This window comes from Ahaetulla prasina, chromosome 15 (assembly GCF_028640845.1).
Source record: "Ahaetulla prasina isolate Xishuangbanna chromosome 15, ASM2864084v1, whole genome shotgun sequence".
Classification (NCBI taxonomy): Eukaryota; Metazoa; Chordata; class Lepidosauria; order Squamata; family Colubridae; genus Ahaetulla; species Ahaetulla prasina.
This window is the reverse complement of record NC_080553.1, coordinates 12405713-12427147: the sequence shown is the minus strand read 5'-3', so window position 1 is coordinate 12427147 and position 21435 is coordinate 12405713. Positions and strand designations below refer to the sequence as shown.

The window sequence follows — 21435 nt, the reverse complement described above, 5'->3', positions numbered from 1 at the left end:
ACATTGCCTGATAATAAGCCCAATCGGGCTTTTGAGCCGATGGAAATAAGGCCACGCGCTTATTTCAGGGTTCAATAAAATATAAGACAGGGTCTTATTTTCGGTGAAACACGGTATAAACTCAGTAGGTTTCAACCTGAGCTACAAATATTCTCTTCTATTGATAGAGTTTGCTCATTTGACTAGATGATGGATATATTAAACTATGTTAAATGTGTGCCTAGCTCATATTTAACTACAAGGGCAGTAAAAAGGATTATTCAGCGGCATCCATTCTCTTCATAAAACAGTCTGCAAAGAACACAAATCGTATGTTTAAAGAAAAAAATGTCCCGCCTTCTTTTGTCTGCCTCTTCCTTTAAACCAGTGATGGAGAACCTTTTTGGCACCGAGTGCCCAAACCGAAATGTGAAAGCATGCGCCTGCGCCAGAAGACCGGAAACCCGAAGACCAGCTGGCAACAGTGCGTGTGCCCACAGAGGGGGCTCTGCATGCCATAGGTTCGCCATCACAGCTTTAAAGGTAAAGGTAAAGGTTCCCCTCACACGTATGTGCTCGTCGTTCCCGACTCTACGGGGCGGTGCTCATCTCCGTTTCAAAGCCAAAGAGCCAGCGCTGTCCGAAGACATCTCATGTGGCCGGCATGACTCAACGCCAAAGGTGCACGGAACGCTTTGACCTTCCCACCAAAGGTGGTCCCTATTTTTCGACTTGCATTTTTTACCTGCTTTCAAACTGCTAGGTTGGCAGAAGCTGGGACAAGTCATGGGAGCTCACCCTGTTACGCAGCGCCAGGGACTCGAACCGCTGAATTGCCAACCTTTCAATCGACAAGCTCAGCGTCTCTTACCCACTGAGCCACCGTGTCCCTTATATCACAGCTTTAGACCCTCTCCACTACAACTCTGTGTCGAATTTTAGATTGCAAACTCCTTGAAACAAATGATACTTTCTAAGTACTCAACAAAGTTCAATGCTACTGGGAGCCCAATACAAAGCGGTGTGGTTTTTTCCTAAAGGACTGATACACTTCTTATTTTCAATAACATTCCAAGTTACTAAGTATCTCCTGTTCTTGAGATGCATTTAAAAGCACCAGAAGCAATATGAAATGGATTATTCAATAATGGCAACCATAAGAATATTCATTTCCCCTCCCCCCATAAAATTTTAAGCAGTAAATGGAAGCATGTGCTATAATGGCGCAGTCACATTTTAATGCATATAAAACGGTCCAATAAAAAAGAACTTCTAACATAATCTTTGGCATGTGCTTGACTATAAACATTCAAACCATCTGAAGTACTCTTAATTCCTCCACACGCAATCAAAAATGTAAATTAAAATGCACTGAACAACTTGTGGGGGGGAGGAGAAGAGTAAATATAACCGGTAAAATCTACGTAGTATAAATATTTGTTTTGGCCGGTGTGCAAGTAGTTCTTGACTTGCAACCGTTGGTTTAAATGACCGTTCAAAGTTACGACGGCGCTGGCAAAAGTGGCTGAAGACTGGTCCTCGCACTTACGACTGTTGCCAGATTCCCCCACGGTCAAGTGGTCAAACTTTAGGCACTCGATAAACTGGCCTACATTCGCCACAATTGCAGTAGGATTGTCCACCAAGCACAGGCAAAATTTTCTGAGTCATTTGCTTAATGAGCATGGTATCAATTAAGTGTTGCAAAAAAAAGGCCATCGTATCCAGCGGGACTCGCTTAGCTGCTTCGCTTAGCGACCGATGTTCCGGTTCCGCTTGTGGTCATAAGTCAAGGACTGCCTGCGATGTTACTCAAGTCATAAAAGTTGGTCTTCCCCAGGAAAGTGGCTTTTAATGTATCTTCTAGAGCCGCAATGGCGAATCTAAGGCAGGCGTGCCTCGAGTGGCATGTGGAACCATGTCTCCTGGCACACGTGGCAGCGCCCGTTCCCTTGCCAGGTTTCTGGCACGCATGCGCACACGACAATCAGTTGGCCTTTGTGCGTGCAGCAGTGCTGGAAACTGGAAGAGCTGGTCTTCCTTTTTCCAGTGTGGGCATGTGCGCTGGCAAGCTGATCGTCGTGCGCACATGCGCACCAGTAACAGCAAATACTAGCCGTTTTTCGCTGGCAGGAGGCTGTCGCGGCCAAAATCAGAGCCTAGATGAGTGACGTCAAGCTGGCCACACTCACCCTACCCCCCCCCCGCCCACAGAGGTCAAACACAACCCTGATCTGGCCCTCAATGAAATCAAGTTTTACACTCCTGCTGTAAACGCTTCTTCTCTTTCTCCAAAGACATCTTCAGCGGAAAAGCTGCTCGTTGCCCTTACCTATATTTCTACCAACAACAGGTGTTGCAATTATTTCTTCAAAACACATTACGTTCCAATATATGTCAGGCAGAAATACTGATACAGACACCAAATGACAAATTCCAACTCCCAGGTGCGGCGTGCTTTTCAATTTACAATTAATGCCAGCCAGCAGCAAGTTACTCCAGCTCGGATCCTTTAATGCATCATGCAGAAATCAGAAACACCCAAAACAAGTCAGTTGCATTTTTCTTCCAATAAGGGCTGCTTCCTTCATTGATTCTCAAGGCCCAAACTGCACTCGAAGAATAAATAGGCTTGTTGTTGTTAGTTGCGAAGTTGTATCCGACCCATTGCGACCCCATGGACAATGTTCCTCCAGGCCTTCCTGTCCTCTCCCATCCTCTGGAGTCCATTTAAGCTCATGCCGACTGCTTCAGTGACTCCATCCAGACACGTCATTCTATGCTGTCCCATTCTTCTTTTGCCCTCAATCTTGCCCAGCATTAGGCTCTTCTCCAGGGAGTCCTTCCTTCTCATTAGCTGGCCAAAGGATTTGAGTTTCCTCTTCAGGATCTTTCTGGCCTTCTAAAGAGCAGTCAGGGTTGATCTCCTCTAGGACTGCAGTCCAAGGGACTCACAGGAGTCTTCTCCAGCACCAGAGTTCAAAGGCCTCAATTCTTTGGCGCTCAGCCTTTCTTATGGTCCAACCTTCACAGCCATACATTGCAACTGGGAAAACCATAGCTTTGACTATATGCACTTTTGTTGGCAGGGTGATGTCTCTGCTTTTTAGTATGCTGTCTAGATTTGCCATAGCTTTCCTCTCCAAAAGCAAGCGTCTTTTAATTTCTTGGCTGCAGTCCCCATCTGCGGTGATCTTGGAACCCAGGAAAATAAAATCTGTCACTACCTCCATTTCTTCCCCATCTATTTGCCAGGAATTGGCTACGTCACATCAAGAGGAAGGGTTAAAAAAAAAAAAAAACCACCGTATTATTAAAGCTTAGCTGGGTAAATAGGAAAGGCACCCAGGCTGCCATTCCAAACAGGTGCCTCATCAAAAATTAACATCCATGGGACTCTTGATGTAACGCTTCAGAGCCATCTTTTTCATTATAAATGAACGGGCTTGCTAACCTGCCTCAAGTAGGACAAGAGGCAGCTTGAAAATCAACCCCATTCAGAGATTCTCCCAGGTTCTTAGCCAAGGAAACAATCTGGCGTTCTGCGAAGGTATTTATTTTATAAAGGTCAAAAGATGACAACACGGGAGAGAGGAGGTGAGAGAGCAGTTCAAGAAAAACAGAAACAGGGTTCGGGCCTCGACCACCGCAATCCAGGATCTGGTGAAAGGACGCAGCTGTTATCTCGTTTTGTTTCTGTTTTGGAATTGCTTCCGGATTTTCAGCTTGCGAGGGGGTGGGAAAAAACCCCCCAAAAACGAAACTTTTTGCTTAATTAGATAGGTTTACTATGCCCGTAAGGTTGTGTAAAAGTAAAACAAAAAGTTGTGGTTGTTAATGTTGTCATCATCTACTGTGCGCTAAAGAGAGCCAGAAGTTGGTGCCTTTTTCTTTCCCTCTCCTTCTTGACACCAAAAGTGCGTATAGTCAAGGCGATGGTTTTCCCAGTTGCAGTGGATGGCTGTGAAAGTTGGACCACAAGGAAGGCTGAGTGCCAAAGAATGGAGGCCTTTGAACTCTGGTGCTGAAGAAGACTCCTGTGAGTCCCTTGGACTGCAAGGCGATCTAACTGGTCAATCCTAGAGGAGATCAACCTTGACTGACTGCTCTTTAGAAGGCCACAAAGTTCCTGAAGAGGAAACTCAAATGCTTTGGCCACCTAATCAGAAGAAAGGACTCACTGGAGAAGAGCCTCATGCTGGGAACGATGGGAGGGCAAAAGAAGAAGAAGGGGACGGTGGAGAACGAGATGGCCGGATGGAGTCACTGAAGCAGTCGGCATGAGCTTCAATGGACTCCAGAGGATGGGAGAGGACAGGAAGGTCTGGAGGAACGTTGTCCATGGGGTCGCGATGGGTTGGACACAACTTCGCAACTAACAACAACAACTTGACACCACATTTTTTTTTGCCTCCTTCCCCTTCCTGGTTTCCCTTTTTAAAAAAAAAAATTCTCTTTGTATTTCATTGTTTTGATGAACCAATAAAAAAAGTTACAAATGGAGGAACACTGCGCGTGAAGACCTTCAACCACAACTTTACTAGAATTGGACGGTCACTCCTTTTTCACCGTTGGACCAAGCACCGAGAAGAAGGTGTTTGCAGGCAGTCCTCGACGTACGACCACAATGGAGCCCAACATCTCTGTTGCTAAGCAAGACGGCTTACCCCATTTTATGACCTTTCTTGCCTCCTGGTTAAAGGAGCCGCTGCTGTTGTCAAGTAAGGAACACGGTTGTTCAGTGAAACTGGTTTCCCCGTTGTCAGAAGGTCACATGACCTCGGGATGCAGCAACGGTCATAAATATGAAGCACATCTGAATTTTGATCCCAGGATTATGGGGGTGCTGTAAAAGCCGTAGCTGTGAAAAACGGTCATAAATCAGCGGCAGTTGTAACTTTGAACGGCTATTAAATGAACTGTTACAAATTTGTTCTCGGGTAATATCTTTGTAAAACTGCTCGGATGTCAAGCACAAAAAAAAAATAATCAGGAAATCCAGGCAGCTGAGATGAATATAAAGGTTCGTCGCCAGTTTAAGGTCACTACAAGAACCTGAGCTACTAACGGTCAAAGCAAATTGGTGGCATGGCGCTCAAGGTGGGCTGAACTTAAGTCTCTTGAGGGCGCAAAGGGATTCAAGATTGATGACTCATTTGATCCCTCCCTCAGGCTCAGTCTGTTCATCTCCTACACCGGAGACACCGAGAGTGGCTTGGGCGGCCATATAAATTTTCTTCCGTAAAAAACAAATTAAATAAATGATATATGAATTGCGATTCCAGTCAGAAGAATTTCCAATGAGGGAGGGAGAGGGAGAGCTATATTTCAACATCTGGAAGGGCCCAGATGGTCTACCCCAGCCATTCACCTTACAGATTAAACAGCTCACTTGTTTTAATTTATTTAGTCAAATATATATTTTTATCCTGCTCATCAGGCAACAAAGCAGCTTACAAAAGGCAATCAAAAACTATAATCACCGATCATTAATAAAGCCAAACAAACACACACACACAAAGGTCAGTTTTGTTTTGTTTTAAGCCAGGATTACACAAATGCAGCATTATTTTTCTAATAAAAGAGTTTTCACCTGATAATCAAAAAAGGTGGCACAGTTGAAAGGAGGGTTTGTTTTCACTGGGGTAACAGAACTAGAAAGCTTCCATTTCTAGAATTAAAAAAAATATCTGCATTTATTCAGAGCAAGATTTAGAAACTTCTTTAGCTAGGGGTTGTGAAGATGTTTGATGGAAGACTTCCCTGAATTCAGGAACAGATTGTGTGCAGGTATTCGACTTACGGAGTTCATTTCGTGACCAAAGTAACAACAGCACTGCAAAAAACGACTTATGACCGTTTTCCACACTTACAACCGTTGCAGCATCCCCATGGTCACGTGATCTAAATCCAGCCGCTTGACAACCGGCTCATATTTATGACGGTTGGACTATCCTGGGGTCACGTGATCCCCTTTTTGCGACCTTCTGACAAGCAAAGTCAGTGGGGAAGCCGGATTCACTTAACAACCGTGTCACTAACTTAACAACTGCAATAATTCACCTAACAACGGTGGCAAGGAAGGTTGTAAAACGGGGCAAAATCCACAACGAATATCTCACTTAGCAACAGAAATTTTGGGCTCGATTGGTCATAAGTCAAGGATTACCTGTATCTCCAGAGACCATTCAAGTAACAGGGATATGAAGAAGAGTATCTTACTTGGAGGGATGTGGTGGCTCAGTGGCTAAGATGCTGAGCTTGTCGATTGAAAGGTCGGCAGTTCAGCGGTTCAAAACCCTACTGCCGCGTAACGGGGTGAGTTCCCGTGATTTGTCCCAGCTTCTGCCAACCTAGCAGTTCGAAAGCAGGTAAAAAAGGCAAGTAGAAAAATAGGGACCACCTTTGGTGGGAAGGGAACAGCGTTCCGTGCGCCTTTGGCGTTGAGTCATGCCGACCACATGACCACAGAGACGTCTTCGGACAGCGCTGGCTCTTCGGCTTTGAAACGGAGATGAGCACCGCCCCCTAGAGTCGGGAACGACTAGCACATACGTGCGAGGGAAACCTTTACCTTTACCTTTTTATCTTACTTGAAGAAATGGAAGAAAACAGGTAGCTATCAAAATCCCACTTAACAAGAAGCTGGATCCATTTTCCGTCGTCTGGTGTTTTTCAAAATCAGGAATCAACCCAACATACTTGCAAGGATGGATCTCCCCTTCAAGAAATGCTGGCTACAATAGCCCAAACCCAGGAGGCCCTTAGCAAAAGACAGCCCACAACACAGTTAAATGGCGAACAAGATTAACATTTACAGTGCTAAGGTTTGATCTGAGCATGCTGCCAAAAACGCATTGACCTACATCCAGCCTTTTATTGCCAGAAAAGGGGGAAGACAGGTTCAGAAATAAAAACCTAATGCGGAAGGCTGAGGCTTTGCTTTATACGCCGCCACTTCGCCGCATCTGTCTTTCTTGTCCTGTCTGCATTTTATTTCAAGTGGGGGGAAACGTACAAGGGGACCACACAGGTTTCTGCGCGCACCATATTCTCCGCCCACCCTGGGGGTAATATGGGATAATATTTCACGAGCTTCCAAAGTAGCAGAAGGAGGCAAACAACAGATTTTAGGGAATGGTAAAGGAGTTGATGTTAAAACACTGCCAGGGTGACCGTGTACTCCTTGCTCATGACTTATTTATATAAAATCTCCTAAAAATTTTTTTTAAAAAACTTAATATGAGGTTTCTGTTGTTGTTTTTCTTTAACCAGCAATGACATGTGTTTCCCAGATGTTCCTCACCTAAGAAACCAGACAGCAACCATGAATGCGGTTTGCTGCTGTCAGCCCCACCCCTCCCAAAAAAATCCGATCTACACAGGAAGGCCCAAACAAAAGGATTTCTTACTAAAGCCTATAGACAGGAATCTTCTCGACTCACGGTTAGCACCTGCTAGGAGTTAGATAAGGGTCAACGGAATTCAAGGGAAGTTAGCTTGTGACTATTTAGGGGTGTCCAAACTCGGCAACTTTTAAGACTTGTGGACTTCAACTCCCAGAATTCCTCAGCCAGCTTTGCAAATTTGGAATTCTGGGAGTTGGAATTCTCGGAGTTGAAGTCCACGAGCCTTAAAGTTATAGATAGATTAGATAGATAGATAGATAGATAGATAGATAGATAGATAGATAGATAGATAGATAGACAGACAGACAGACAGACAGACAGACAGACAGACAGACAGACAGACAGATATAGATAATAAAGAGAAAGAGAGAGAGAGAGAGAGAGAGAGAATAGATAGATAGATAGATAGATAGATAGATAGATAGATAGATAGATAGATAGATAGATAGATAGATAGATAGATGATAGATAAGAAAGGACAGAGAGAGGGAGGAAGGAAGGAAGGAAGGAAGGAAGGAAGGAAGGAAGGAAGGAAGGAAGGAAGGAAGGAAGGAAGGAAGGAAGGAAGGAAGGAAAAAGAAACAGAGGGGGAAATAGAGAGAATAAAAATGGGGGAAACTTAATGGCACCAGAGATATATAAAACCAAATAATTGACAGAAAGGATTTGATGGAATGGCCAGTTTCACCACTCAGCATTAGATACATGAGATGATGATGATGATGATGATGATGATGATGATGATGATAGAATAGAATAGAATAGAATAGAATAGAATAGAATAGAATAGAATAGAATAGAATAGAATAGAATAGAATAGAATAGAATAGAATTTTTATTGGCCAAGTGTGATTGGACACACAAGGAATTTATCTTTGGTGCAAAAGCTCTCAGTGAACATAAAAGAAAAGATACGTTCATCAAGGTACAACACGTACAACACTTAATGACAGTCATAGGCTACAAAGTTGCCAAGTTTGGACACTCCGATGTAGGGATTGTAGGCTGATCACTCTTTTGACTCCACCCCCAGGTTCTGTCACTCCTCCTCCTCCTCCAGCTGCAAAAATCACATTTTTTTCCCTCCCCACTGTAACATAAGAAATGTACCAGTGCTGACGAAATACCTGAACGAGATAACAAGTCTCCGCTAATTTCAGGATAATGTAATAAAATTAAGCGACATTTTCCAAAAAGCACAGCCACTGATCCGCCTTGGGGTAAAAATGGCTTTGGGAAATTAGGTGATGAACTCTTATTTTCATCCTTTGGCTACAGGTTACAAACACTGGCCGGGTTCAACACAAAACGCTCGCAAGTATCAGGGTGGGCGCAAACACCATAAAGCGTGCCACAGATTGGGAGATTTGATTCCTCACGCAACCGTACCAATTTCATCCGCATTTCGTCCACATAATTTCAAAAGCCAAAAAGGGGGGGGGGGGGGAAAGATTTAAAACTGGGCGATTAAGTGTCTACATGGAGGATTATATGAGTCACCAAGCCTTGATAATCTTCGCTGATCTACTTTAGTTCAATATGCACATTTGGAGTTTGTTCAAAAGGACTCGCGTCCCAAACCACAAACATTCTCGCATCCGATCCAAGGGATCATTAAAAAAAAAAAAAAATAGAATGGAAATCCGTTTGATACAGCTCGGCGTATACAGGTACTCCTCGAGTTACAACCGTTCATTTAGTGACCGTTTTGAGGTTGCCACGGCACCGAATGACTTATAGACCATTTTCCACACGACCGTCCGAATTCAGACGCTTGGCAACTGACTCGTAATTATGTCGGCTTCAGTGTCCAGGGGTCGTGAGAGCCCCTTTTTGAGACTTTCTGACGAGCGAAGTCGATGTGGAAACCAGATTCACTTAATAATCGTGTGACTTCACTTAACAACCGCAGTGATTCGGTTTAACAGATGCGGCAAGAAAAGGCCGTGAAATGGGGCCCAAAAAAAAAAAAAAATCATTTGGCAAATGCTTCACTTAGCCACAGGAAGTTTGGGCCCAATTGTGGTCATTAAGTCGAGGACTACCTGTATAAACAACGAACACGACATTAAAAGAGAGGCTTTCACTTTAGAATTAAGAGCTGAAGCCGAGGAGGGAAAATATATATATATATATATTTTATGTAGGTCTTTGATTATTCGGGTTTTCTCCCGTGTAAAACTGGAAGTGTCTTGGCAACGTTTCGACGAAGTCTCATTCGTCATCTTCAGGCTTCAGCTTCGTGCTCCCAGAAGCACGAAGCTGAAGCCTGAAGATGACGAATGAGACTTCGTCGAAACGTCGCCAAGACACTTCCAATTTTACGCGGGAGAAAACCCGAATAACCAAAGACCTACATACAAACACCCGCGAAAACCTCAGAAAACATATATTTATATATATATACTTACTGTGTAGCTCATGGTGTATTACATCTACCAGGTTCGGTTCGTCTCCCCACCAAAATATCCATAGCTCCTTACAATTCGGTTTGACATCACGGCGCCAGACGCACAACAGATTGGCTTGCAAACATCGGATGAAACTCAAGAGAATTGGGTCATCTTGAGCAGGGGCTGAGATAATAGGTCCACAATCTCCATGACCTTCAAAGTTGTACCTACGCCACTTGATGCCTGTCAGTTCCGCCTGCAGGAAACAAAAACAAAGAAAAGCAACATGTTAATAAAATCGTAGTTTTTTTACAGCCAACTTGTTTGCAGGATTATTTCCACCCGCACCCCCACCACGATTCTAAAACCTTAAGCTGCTAAACTACAAAAAGCATCATCCAAATGAAAATAGTTTTAACACGGAAAGGATTGTTCCCCCTTAATATTTCCACCCGATGGTCAGTTGCCCTATTTAACTGGGGAAGCTATTAACCATAAATGAACGAATAAATGAAATTACAGAACAAACTGTGTTTATGCTTTTATCCCCCCTGGAAAAGAGGGAAGAGAATTATCCATAGGTCTGCAGTGCAAAAGGAATAAGCAGAAATTATGATGTAGTATGGAGTGTCATATTGCTTTTAAAAATCCAAATAGAACGAAATAGAATAACAGAGTTGGAAGAGACCTTGGAGGTCTTCTAGTCCACCCCCCTGCTCAAGCAGGAGACCCTATAGCACACTCTTCTTAAAAACTTCCAGTGATGGAGCACTCACAACTTCTGGAGGCAAGCCGTTCCACTGATTAATTGTTCTCACTGTCAGGAAATTTCTCCTTAGTTCTAGGTTGGATCTCCCTTTGATGATTTTCCATCCTTTACTTCTTGTCTTGGCTTCTGGTGCTTTGGAGAAAACGCTGGTTCTCTCTTCTTTGTGGCAGCCCCTCTGGAGATCGGAACGGCCCATTTGCCAACTTCCAGTGGGACCGGAAAGCCCGTTTTTTGCTGTCCCCAGGCTCCAGAGCCTTTCTAGGAGTCTGGGGAGGGCGAAAACAGCCTTCCCCACCCCACTGGAGGCCCTCCGGAGGCCAGAAAAATGGCCTGTTTGCCAACTTCCTAGAAAGACTCTGGAGCCTGGGGGCAGCAAAAAACGGGCCTTCCAATCCCACCGGAAATTGGCAAATGAGCCGTTTCCAGCCTCTGGAGGGGTTGAGCAGGCCATTTTCGCCCTCCCTAGATCCTAGAAAGGCTCTGGACCCTGGGGACAGCAAAAGACCTTCCCCACCACTCCCCGAGGCCCTCGGGAGGCAGGAAACAACCTGTTTCCCCACTTCTGGTGGGCCCAGAAGACCTGAAAATCAGCTGGCCGGCGTGCACATACGCACCGGAGCTGAGCTCGCATGCCCACCAATATGGCTATGGGTGCCCACCTGTGGCACACGTGCCACAGGTTCGCCATCATAGCCCTAGTCCTTCTTTTCACTAGACAAACCCAATTCCGGCAACCATTCTTCATAAGTTTTAACCTCTTAGAACAGAACGTAAATCTTAGAAGATCTTAGAAGCAGAGAAGAACTATTAAAAAATAAGCCTTTGGAATACAGTGATTCTATGCAAGTCAAAAAAAACCAAGCATTACTAACTGCATAAAACATGGAATCCTAAACTGGCAGTCAATATCTTTAGCTTCAAGGAAAAAAAAAAAGAACAGGAAGGAAAAAAAGAAACTTTTAGAAGAAAAAAGATCTTGACAATTACTTTCCTTTATGCAGTATCACTTATACTTGCCTGAAGGGCTGAGGCGGCTAACACATTGATTAAATAAGTAATAAACAGATGAAATATATATATGTATGTTTCACTTCCTATTGATCTCTGCCACTTTCTTAAATTATAATAATCACCAGCAACAGCTGTTAACAAACCCACTGCTTAGCCTTTCGTATCACAGAAACGCGGCATCACAAATTTTAACCGGTGGAAGCTGCTTCATCAATTGCTTGCATGATCGATTCCCATCTCAAAAAATCATTTAGCAAATTGGGGAGTGGGGGGGGGGACTTTCTTTTAAGAAACCAATAAATTATTCAGAGCGATTGCTTTGGATACCTGCATTTTGCTGATTGACAGAAATCCGTGAGTTCTCTCTATGTGTAAAGAAAAGGTAATTTAGGTGAGATTCTACGGTGCGTCCACTGACTTTATTCTCTTAACAAAGCCACCAATGGGCGTTTCTGCACACAGGCGCCTATACACACAATTCTGAAAGCAGCTATTTGCTTAATTTACAACTACCCTCAATCATATATTTTCCACCAGAGGCAGATTTAAAGCTAGAGTTAAGGCTGGCGAGAAGCCGAAGAAGCCACGGAAAATCCCTAATGACAATTCCTCCAAATCACCAAAAAAAAAAAAAACGGTTTGTTAAGGGAACCTGGCTCCCCTGTTGATTTGGCTTGTCAGAAGGTGGAGAGAAGGGATCTCGTGACGCTGGGGACTCTGCAACCGTCATAAACCTGTCAGTTGCCAAGCACCTGAATGTCGATCACGTGACCATGGGGATGCTGCAAGGGCCGTAAGTGTGGGGGGGAAAAAAACCGGTCCTAAACCACTCTTTTCAGTATCCTTATAACGTTGAACGGTCGCTAGATGAACTCACGTAACTCGAGGTGCTACCTTGATAGGGTGCTTGCTGGGGGTTAGACTAGAAGAACCTCCAGGGTTCCTTCCAGCCCTTTTATTCCATGTTCTACGTCGAGCAAAAGCTATTTGGTCTGACGGTCTTTCAGGCATAGCCCTTCCTTTTGACCGATCTCTCAAGGGTTTTCCCCCAGTGAGGATTTATTTGAGTGGCAATTCACATGAGGGTCTTTTTCTCAATTCTGCAAGGAGGCTTCTGTAAGATCTGCGTCCAAGGTCTCCGTTGGCCTAGGTAGCGCTAATTCCAGTTGGAATTAAGGCTAACGGTTTTACCAGAGGCAGGAAAAAATCAGAGAAGCAGCAGCTAAGTGGCTGATTTATTACAGGATTTGGATAGTGGAGCTATATACTATGAATGGAAAGTTATACTAGTTCGATTTACAGGACTGATAACCTAACAACCATGTATTCGAAAGAGACCTAAATCATACCCAAACGGAGCTCAAGTGGGAGGGGGAATCACCCTTAAAATAAAGTCAAAAATCCTCCAGAAAGAAACTGGGGCTTCACCATCGAAGCGATGCATGCCTTCCAAACAACTCTGAATTTGAATTATTATTTATTTTTTTCCCCCCGATGCCTTCCTGCAACTGGGTTTAATTTAGCATGCTTGAATTATGCATGTTTGCTTTTAATCTTCTCTCTTGGCAAATAAACAGAGGCTGCACAGGCATTCAAGGTAGAACGTCAAAATTTCTAGAGACAGTAGTTGCCTCAAAAATGTGCATTATAAAAGCCCACTCTAATTGATACTGATACCCAAATGTTATGCAGCTAATTAGATAAGATAGATAGATAGATAGATAGATAGATAGATAGATAGATAGATAGATAGATAGATAGATAGACAGAGAGAGGAGGGAGGGAGGGAGGGAGGGAGAGAGAGCGCTAGCGATAGATATAGAGATAGAGATAGATTAGATAGATTAGATAGATAGATAGATAGATAGATAGATAGATAGATAGATAGATAGATAGATATGCATAGATATGCATGGATATGCATGGATGATAGACAATTAGGTAGGTAGGTAGGGAGGGAGGGAGGGAGAGGAGGAAGAGAGAGAGAGAGAGAGAGAGAGAGGGAGGGAGAGAGAGAGAGAGAGGGAGGGAGGGAGGGAGGGAGGGAGGGAGAGAGACCAAGATCTTATTATTTTGGGGTGTGTGGAGCGAGAGGGGGTTCCTCTTGCCGTCTTATCTGTTTTCAAGCTCTGTCTCTCTAGAGGGAGGGAATGGCGGGGCCCAGCTGCGCATGTGTTTAAATATTTGGGGGGGGGGCTTATTTTCGGGGAAACACAGTTTAGATATATATATAAAAAATCTACTCTCCCTTTTTTCCCCCTCTTAAAAAGAAAGTGGAACATTTTCTCCAAATACAGTGGTGGAAATTTTTCTGTCATCCACTTAATCGCCTCCTATGAAAATAATCAACCGTTTTATAACCTCTCTGCAGCAAGCAATTAATTCATTTCCCAGTTACTTTTTAACAAAGCTACAGCGCACGTGAAAAGCCCAAAGTTGAATTCGCTGGCTTTGTTGGTACAGCGTTAAAGAGTGGAAGATAATTTTTTCCTTAAGAGGCTTGTTTCAGGATGAAACGATCTCTAGTTTCAATGACAGAAATCTGTAGAAACCCATAATTATTTATCTGGGGTGAAAATCAGAACCTGTAACAGCTATTTCAGCCAATCTAAACCAGGCAAAGAGATTAAAACAAAAGAAAGAAAGAAAAAACCCAACCCAAAGGCGTCGGGGGGGGGGGGGGGAGAGAAAAACTGCTTTGTTTCTAAGCAACCTTTATCAGCATGGATGAGACCACCCATCTTCTCTTTGCTCCTGCTAACCGAAAACACATTAATATATGCTACCAAAAAGGCAGGAAAGATCCACTATCTTAGTGGAAGACAGCAGCTACAGGCATTAAGAGCAGATCCAATGCTCTCTCGTTTCAGTTTTTAATTATGCATTTTTAAGAAATGTACAATTAGATGACTCCCTGGAAGTAGCATCTGTCTCTATCATGTCATCTATAAATTATGTGCTCCCAGCGATTCTGCCAAATGCTTTTTATGTGTTACATAGCAATTTAAGATATCTGTCTATCAATTGCATCAGCCCTAGTGGAAATAAACTTTGCAAAACATTCTAGGAGGCATCTTATCTCCATAAGGCTAACCAAAATAAATACGTTATTACCTAGCTAGAGCTCAGAAATGCTTTTTATCAAACTGAAGAAACTACGGGCAAAAAACAGTGTGTCAGAAAACACAGGTGGAAATAGTCTTCTCATCGATTTATATTCATTTTCCTAGAATATTACAAACTAGGGCTACACCAGTGGTTAAATGCAAAAAATTTTATGACGGGTTCTGTGGGCATGGCTTGGTGGGCGTGGTGTGGCTTGGTGGGCGTGGCAAGGGAAGGATACTGGAAAATCCCCATTCCCTCCCCACTCCTGGGGGAAGGATATTGCAAAATCCCCATTCCCTCCTCACTCCGGGGGAAGGATACTGCAAAATCTCCATTCCCTCCCCACTCCAGGGGAAGGATACTGCAAAATCTCCATTCCCTCCCCACTCCAGGGGAAGGATACTGCAAAATCCCCATTCCCTTCCCACTCCAGGGGAAGGATACTGCAAAATCTCCATTCCCTCCCCACTCCTGGAGGAAGGATATTGCAAAATCCCCATTCCCTCCCCACTCCTGGGGGAAGGATATTGCAAAATCTCCTCTGGGGTCAGTCAGAGGTGGTATTTGCCAGTTCTCCAAACTACTCAAAATTTCTGCTACTAGTTCTCCAGAACCTGCTGAATTTCACCCCTGCTACCAACTCAACAGAAATATAGTTATTGGTTTGAGCACCAGAAATGCAGAGTGATATTTCCAGCAAAATAGAAATATGGGTGAGATAAACCTACATTCTTATGCAATATGAATGATTAAGAACCTTCTAGACTTCTCATTTTTTAACTTCTTATCCACTGGATCTGAAAGACTGCAAGTTCAGTCATTCGCAAGCAAAAAAAAAAAGATTGCAACTGTTAATAAATTATTACGTTTGTTTTTTTTAAAAACAAATATTTATGGCCCTGGGATACGAAGACAAGTTAAAACCAGATCCACTAAAGTAGAGCCTTTACTTTTATTTTTCTCTGTAACTTAGCAAAGACCAGTCATCGCAATTTGTAACATGACCAAACAGCCGCCAGTGCTTAAATGCAAGCTATACCATAATCACAGCAGCAGAGAGAAAGATATATAATCCACCCAGTCTTAATCTTTTAGCAGCAATACTGGCACTTGTCCACAAGACAGATGGTATATCAAAGGGCATAAAACCCACTAAATATAACATTCTAAACACTGATTCCTCCAGTAAAATAGAACAAGAAAAACACCATCTGATTGGAAAAAAAGATATTATATTCCAAGAAGTTGCCATTCCAACATCAGAAGCCGCTTAATTTTCACCAATTAAGCCATTTTCGAATTAACTCCCAACAAGCCCAAGAGAATTCTGTAAGGAAGTCTTTAGAGCTGTTCAAATTCTGCAACAGCCTTACTATTTGATCTCTCTGAACCTCAACATATATTTGCACAGGAACCTTGAGAAGCCTTTCCTTGGTAGAAATAAATAGACATTCCGAATTGAACATAGCATGAGGAAAAAAGCAAATAGACATTCTTTTTTACCAGGAAATATGAACCTTGATGGGGACTGCAGCCAAGAAATTAAAAGACACTTGCTCCTAGGGAGGAAAGCCATGGCAAATCTAGACAGCATTCTAAAAAGCAGAGACATCACCCTGCCAACAAAAGTGCGTATTGTCGAGGCGATGGTTTTCCCAGTTGCAATGTATGGCTGTGAAGGTTGGACCATAAGAAAGGCTGAGCGCCAAAGAATTGAGGCCTTTGACCTCTGGTGCTGGAGAAGACTCCTGCAAGTCCCTTGGACTGCAAGGTGATCCAACCGATCAGTCCTAGAGGAGATTTATATATACATAAAGGTAAAGGTTTCCCTCGCACATACGTGCTAGTCGTTGCTGACTCTAGGGGGGCGGTGGTCATCTCCGTTTCAAAGCCAAAGCGCCAGCACTGTCCAAAGACGTCTCCATGGTCATGTGGCCGGCATGACTCAACGCCAAAGACGCACAGAATGCTGTTTCCTTCCCACCAAAGGTGGTCCCTATTTTTTCTATTTGCATTTTTACATGCTTTCAAAACTGCTAGGTTGGCAGAAGCTGGGACAAGTAACGGGAGCTCACCCCGTTACACGGCAGCACTAGGGATTCAAACCACTGAGCTGCCGACCTTTCAATCGACAAGCTCAACGTCCTAGCCCCTGAGCCACCGCGTCCCTTTTATGAAACTAAAATATAGGTTGGCAAAGACCCACATTTGCAAAGACTACAAATCACAGTCTTGGCCAGGAATCCCTAAATGCATTCCCCACAAACATCACAGGAGCTGCCCTCCTACGCCCAATATTTTCCCCCCGAGAGCCGTGATGGCGAACCTATTGCAAGTGTGACAGAGGTGGCACACAGTGCCCGCTTTGTGGGCATATGCACCATTGCCAGCTCTTCTGGTTTTCGGCACCAGCCAGACGGTCTTCATGGGTGGAGCACTGGAAAACGGCCAAAAAAACAGGCTGTTTTGGGGACTTTTTTGTTCCGTTTTTGGCCCAAAAACAGCCTGAAAACAGCCCAAAAAACAATTTGAAAATGACCAGAAAAAGGCCTTTAAAAAGCCCGAAAAATAGCTTGAAAACTACCAGAAAATGGCCTAAAAACAGCTTGAAAAACAGCTTGAAAACAACCAGAAAAGGGCCTGAAAACAGCCCGAAAAATAGCTTGAAAACTACCAGAAAATGGCCTAAAAACAGCTTGAAAAACAGCTTGAAAACAACCAGAAAAGGGCCTGAAAACAGCCCGAAAAATAGCTTGAAAACTACCAGAAAATGGCCTGAAAACAGCCCCAAAACAGCTTGAAAAACAACCAGAAAAGGGCCCAAAAAACAGCCTGAAAACAGCCAAAAAACAGGCCATTTTGGGGCCATTTTTGGTCCGTTTTTGGCTCCAAAAATTGCCCGAAAACGGCCTGAAAACAGCCCCCAAAACAGTTTGAAAACAACCAGAAAAGGGCCTGAAAACAGCTTGAAAACTATCAGAAAATGGCCTGAAAACAGCCCCCCAAACAGCTTGAAAACTACCAGAAAACAGCTTGAAAACAATCAGAAAAGGGCCCAAAAAACAGCCTGAAAACAGCCAAAAAACAGGCCATTTTGGGGCCATTTTTGGTCCGTTTTTGGCTCCAAAAATTGCCCGAAAACGGCCTGTAAACAGCCCCCCAAACAGATTGGAAACAACCAAAAAAGGGGCTGGAAACAGCTTGAAAACTATCAGAAAATGGCCTGAAAACAGCCCCCCAAACAGCTTGAAAACTACCAGAAAACAGCTTGAAAACAATCAGAAAAGGGCCCAAAAAACAGCCTGAAAACAGCCAAAAAACAGGCCATTTTGGGGCCATTTTTGGTCCGTTTTTGGCTCCAAAAATTGCCCGAAAATGGCCTGAAAACAGCCCCCAAAACAGCTTGAAAACAACCAGAAAAGGGCCCAAAAAACAGCCTGAAAACGGCCAAAAAACCAGCATGCGCTTGCCGGCCAGCTGGTCTTTGTGTTTCCAGTGCTCCAGCGCGCGCACATGCACACACATTCGAGCAAATCCACGGAGATAGAGAAGATCCAAGTAGCTTTCAGACATGACCACTGGGTCACTATTCACTTAGAGAAGTCCTACAGCTATGAGAAAGAAGACAGCTGGATAAGGGGAGACAAAAACGACTGGAATTACTCACAATTCCAGGCAAAATACAAACATGAAAAGGTCTTTTCCTTTCTTACCCTTTACAGTGAGGAAAAAATTATTTCCTTGTTCATTAAATTTATAATGCCGCCCATCTCATTGGCAAGCAACTTTAAATACTGACTGTATTGAAAACGCCTTCAGAACTATAAATGTGAAATCGGAACCCATAAAATCTGTCAATGAGTTCAGTGTTAATATTATTCCTGATTATGTTGCTTGGCCAAATGAAAAGATTGCTTCTTTTCAAAGTGTGTAAAATAATACAGTATCGTGATGTGAGTATCAGTCCCCAATATCTAAGCAACCTTCAGCTGATCACCAAGAAAGCAAACCAAGTTTGAAATTATTTTGTTATTGGATGGGGGGGGGGGAATCTCAGGACCACAGATTGGACTGGGAATTTGAGGAACCAGAACCACAAACCCGTAAGTGGAAATGGAGAAATACTTTGTATTATTTCCAAGAAATCTAAGAGGCGGCAAGCTTCGCTTGAGGCAAACGGAATTCGTAGTGGAAGAAAATGGTTTACCACAAAGGTCAGCCAGCACCTGACCTTGCTATTTGATCCTTCTGAGTGGATCTGAAGATGTCACTGAAAATAAAACCCCAACATATGTATAAATACTTCCTTTTGTAAAATGCCCCAGCCCCACAAATAGCTGAAAAAGCACTTCATCCCATCCATTTCAACTTAAATAGGAAACCTATGCCAGCCAGATCAGTTCCATTCATTAGCTAGATGAATTGATTTAAAACATTTTAATTGATTAAAAGTGTGCTTCCAATTAATCAAGCGGCAGATTTAACCATTCACAGGAGGCACCAGAGACTCACACATACACACACACACACACACTCCCTCTCTCTCTCAATGCCTTTTCTAAAATATGTTTGCTGCAGTGGGGAGGGGAAAAAAAAAAGCATTGTCTAAAATCACAGAAGAATGTATTTCTTCTTCACCACCGCTGTATTCGTATGCAGATTTGGAGAATTAAAATTCATAAATAAGAATGATTTCTTGATATGAGGTAGCAAGCCCAATACAAATTTGTCTGGGGAAAAAATTAATTTCTGAGTTGTGGCATATTAAATGAGCCCAACCTACAGTAAGCCGTTTCTTGAATTAAATGACAAATAGGCCCAATAAAAATTTTTTAAAAATCATCCGGGGGGTGGGGGGATGGGAAAAGCAAATTTCTTAACGAAGGTATTCTTTTAAATCTTAAATCTTTTTCTTAAAATCTAATTCCAGTTTGCTCCATTTTGACAACTACGTGGCCCTAAGACCAACATTTTTTCAATATTTGAACGTTAAGTTTTGCTAGCTGGGGTTTACGGAGGTTGTCATCTAAAACAAGGGACCCCAACCTGGGCAACTTTAAGCCTGGAGGACTTCAACTCCCAGAATTCCCCAGCCAGCAAAGCTCCAGGCTTAAAGTTGCCCAGGTTGGAGACCCCTGATCTAAAATATCTGAGGGACACTTTTGTTGGGGAAAGTATTTAAAAAATCATTGTAAACTAGAAGGGACCATTTCGGTGTTCAGCACTTAAATAAATATATAATATAATATATAACAACAGAGTTGGAAGGGATCTTGGAGGTCTTCTAGTCCAACCCCCTGCCCAGGCAGGAAACCCTACACCATCTCAGACAGATGGTTATCCAACATTTTGTAAAGATCCACATGTCAAAGCAACTTTCAGATTATCTTTTTATGCTTAAGGAACCCCTGCAGATTTGACTCCACTAATCTTTGTGGACTATAGGGCAGGGCTGTCAAACTCGTGGTGTCACATGAGGTATCGCGTCTTTTCCCCCCTTCACTAAAATGGGGGTGGGCGTGGCCAGCACGTGACGCATCTGGCCCCCGGGCCGCAAGTTTGATACCCCTGCTATAGGGGGCATGGTGCTCATCTCCATTTCAAGGCCATTGAGCGAGCGCTACGCAAAGACATCTCCGTGGTCATGTAGCCAGCATGATGTCACAGACCGTTATGACCTTCCCCCTTCGAAGTGGTACCTGTTTATCTATTTGCATTTGCATACTTTCGAACTGCTAGGTCGGAAGGAGCTGGGGCGAGGACGGGAGCTCACCCCTCGCATGGTGCTCGGGTCTCAAACCTGGGCTGCCAGTTTCCTGGCAGTTTATACTTATGAGGAATTCTGAATATGAAAGATATCAGAAGGTTGTCTCCCATCATCCTAGTTAACTAACATGTACCAGTAAACCTTGGATCATGAAAAGCGTGCATATATAATGCAGACTAATCAGTCCTGTAAGAGGGCTGTGAAAAGATTCACACACCCCTCACATCCTGGACATCAACTGTTTCAACTCCTACCCTCAAAACGATGCTACAGAGCACTGCACACCAGAACTAAACACAAGAACAGTTTTTTCCCCGAACGCCATCACTCTGCTAAACAATTAATTCCCTCAACACTGTCAAACTATTCACTAAGTCTGCACTACTATTAATCTTCCCATCTTTCCCATCAACTATCTCCTCCCGCTTATGACTGTATGACTGTAACTTGGTTGTTTGTATCCTTATGATTTATATTGATATTGTTTCCTGATTGCTTATTTGTACCCAATGACTATCATTAAGTGTTGTACCTTAGAATTCTTGATGAACGTAACTTTTCTTTTATGTACACTGAGAGCATATACACCAAAGACAAATTCCTTGTGTGTCCAATCACACTTGGCCAATAAAGAATTCTATACTATTCTACTCTACTCTACTCTACTCTACTCTGTTTTAATGGACTGCTGGGCCTACTGAAATTCCATACATCGAGAATCGAACACAGACCTTCTATTTGGGGCACAGAGAAGACATGTGCTATTAATGGTTTGATTATAATTTCTTTCTTCCTGTCCGGAAACATCTTAAGGCAGCCAGATCTCGATGTAAACACTCACTATCACAGCAAGAGGCTGAGAATACAACCTATATCTCTGGGAGAATCAGGCCTAACGAACATTATTTATTTTCCTTTCAGCTGAAAACCTAGTAAGAATTGCATCACTCATCATAACAGGCCAATTTCTTTCCAGCTTCCCAAGTGCCCCAACATAGA

At 43.3% G+C, this 21435-nt stretch overlaps 1 protein-coding gene across 1 annotated transcript in view; it reads right to left on the bottom strand.

Moving 5' to 3' along the window:
• The window catches only part of MED13L (mediator complex subunit 13L), a 196234-nt gene that overhangs the window by 156121 nt on the left and 18678 nt on the right, over nt 1–21435 (bottom strand). Inside the window, exon 2 of the mRNA XM_058157983.1 lies at nt 9800–10037. Within this exon, the coding sequence (XP_058013966.1) occupies nt 9800–10037 (238 nt within the window). The remainder of the gene's footprint in view (nt 1–9799; nt 10038–21435) is intronic.